This window comes from Mandrillus leucophaeus, unplaced genomic scaffold, assembly GCF_000951045.1.
Source record: "Mandrillus leucophaeus isolate KB7577 unplaced genomic scaffold, Mleu.le_1.0 Scaffold6, whole genome shotgun sequence".
Taxonomy (NCBI): domain Eukaryota; kingdom Metazoa; phylum Chordata; class Mammalia; order Primates; family Cercopithecidae; genus Mandrillus; species Mandrillus leucophaeus.
The window spans coordinates 990726-993034 of NW_012106474.1; the positions used below are offsets into that span (position 1 = coordinate 990726).

The window sequence follows — 2309 nt, forward strand, 5'->3', positions numbered from 1 at the left end:
GCACTGGAGCAGGGAAGGCCCTAGAGAGGAATGAGGCAAGAGGCCACCCGGGCAGCAGCCTCAGCCCGGCCTTTGCCAGGGCCTGCCCCTCACCACAGGCGGGCTGGAGAGCGGCCCAGGGTGGGGCCCCACAGGGACTGCATCACCTCCCACCCTCCCCCGCACAATTTGTTAGCGCAAGTCTTCTCCTGACGAGTTATTTTAAAAGTTCATTTGTCAAACCTCAGGAGAGACGAAGCAGGCAAACCAGATTTTAAAAGGAGAATGAGACACAGAGGATGTAACAGCGCCTGCACCCCCAACCACGGCTTTCCTTTCCCTCTCCCTGCAGGAAACCAGAGATGGGCCCAGATGTGTGAGAGGAGCGGCCCAGGCTGACCGCTCTACCTGGAGGGGAGAAGGGAAAGGCGAGGCTCCTCCCGTCATCCTCATGTCCTGGATACTGGGCACCACACCAAGTATTTCCTTCCTTTCCCCATTTCTTACACACCAGCCATCAGTGTCAATGTGAAAACCACACTGCTTGGATTATTTAGATTTATTTCCAAATCCCACAATAGCTATCAGAGCACTAAATAACGGGGCGAGTAAGCGGGGTACTGGTCACGGAACCCCAGCACGTAGCTCTCACATGGCACAGAAACGTACTCTAGCAAGGCGTGATGAGAAAGAGGTGCGAGCAGCAATTCAGGCAAGTCTCAACAACGGGTGCCACTATTAGTTTACTTTTAATGGTGGCTGGAGTGTTTCTGATGAATGGTACTCTCTGTCCTCTCGCCCCCAAGGTGTAACAGAGATTTTAGGCGTGCCCCAGCTGTCAGGCAAGTCTGTTTAGAGCCAAGCCGATTAATCCCCATTTCTGATGATGAGAGACAGAAGTGTAATGAGGCGGATTTGTGTGTGGGGCATGTGACCCACGCTGAGGCTAAGGGAAACTGAGGGAAACGGATCACGATGACATTAGGATTCAGAGCTTCTGACGTCATTCCTAGCAGGTTTCATGATAATTTTAAAAGATAATAAACATCGACTGGGTATGGCAGCTCACGCCTATAATCTCAGCACTTTGCGAGGCTGAGGCAGGAGGATCCCTTGAGCTTAGGAGTTTGAGATCAGCCTGGGCAGCAGAGCAAGACCCTGTCTCTACAAAAAACATAATTTTTTAAAAAGAGAATCAATATTTACTGAGTTACTTGTGTGCCAGGTAAGGTTGAAGTACCTTATGTGCATCATCTCACTTAATCCTCACAATGACCAGGGAGATTCTGTTATTCCTCCCACTTCACCAATGAGGAAGCTGACACTTCAGGGACTACTGCTCAGGGACCAGAGCTAGTGAAGGCAGACCAAGATCCAACCCATGTCTGCCTGCCCAGAGCCCTAGCTCACCTAACAATGGCCGAACCTGGCTGGGCGTGGTTGCTCATGCCTGTAATTCCAGTGCTTTGGGAGACTGAGGCAGGAGGACTGCTTGAGCCACAGCCAGTTCAACACCAGCCTAGGCAACATAGTGAGACCCCATTTCTTTTAAAAAAAGACCTACTAATCCACCTGTTTTTTTTGTTTTTTTTTTTTTGAGAGGGAGTCTCACTGTGTCGCCCAGGCTGGAGTGTAGTGGTGAGCTCGCTGCAGCCTCAACATCCCAGGCTCAAGCAATCCTCCCACCTCAGCCTCCCAAGTTGCTGGGACTACAGGCACACCCCACCACACCCAGCCAATTTTAATTTTTTTTTTGTAGAGACGAGGTCTCACTATGTTGCCCAGGATGGTCCTGAACTCCTGGGCTGGAGTGACCCTCCTGCCTCGGCCTCCCAAAGGGCTGGTTTACAGGTGGGAGCCACCACGCCCGGCCTTGGATGCTCTTACCTTTGGTGAGTAACACTTTGCTACAGCCCGCCCCAGCTGCGGATCTCAGAATTGTCCCCAGGTTCCCAGGGTCACGGAGATTGTCACAAATCAGTGATAAAGGCAGTGAATGCTGGAGCTGAGTCTTTGGATATGCCATCTTAACATGGTCCGGCTTGGCAAAAATCCCTGAGGAGACAAAACAGATGCCATCTTAACATGGTCCGGCTTGGCAAAAATCCCTGAGGAGACAAAACAGATGCCACCTTAACATGGTCAGGTTTGGCAAAAATCCCTGAGGAGACAAAACAGATGCCGTCTTAACATGGTCAGGTTTGGCAAAAATCCCTGAGACAAAACAGATGCCAACTTAACATGGATATGGTCCGGCTTGGCAAAAATCCCTGAGGAGACAAAACAGATGCCACCTTAACATGGTCAGGTTTGGCAAAAATCCCTGAGGA

The 2309-nt window shown here is 50.8% G+C and overlaps 1 protein-coding gene across 1 annotated transcript in view; it reads right to left on the reverse strand.

Annotated features, from left to right (window-relative positions):
* Positions 1 to 2309, reverse strand: part of RNMTL1 (RNA methyltransferase like 1) — a 19479-nt gene that overhangs the window by 2766 nt on the left and 14404 nt on the right. Inside the window, exon 3 of the mRNA XM_011999593.1 lies at positions 1867 to 2034. Within this exon, the coding sequence (XP_011854983.1) occupies positions 1867 to 2034 (168 nt within the window). The remainder of the gene's footprint in view (positions 1 to 1866; positions 2035 to 2309) is intronic.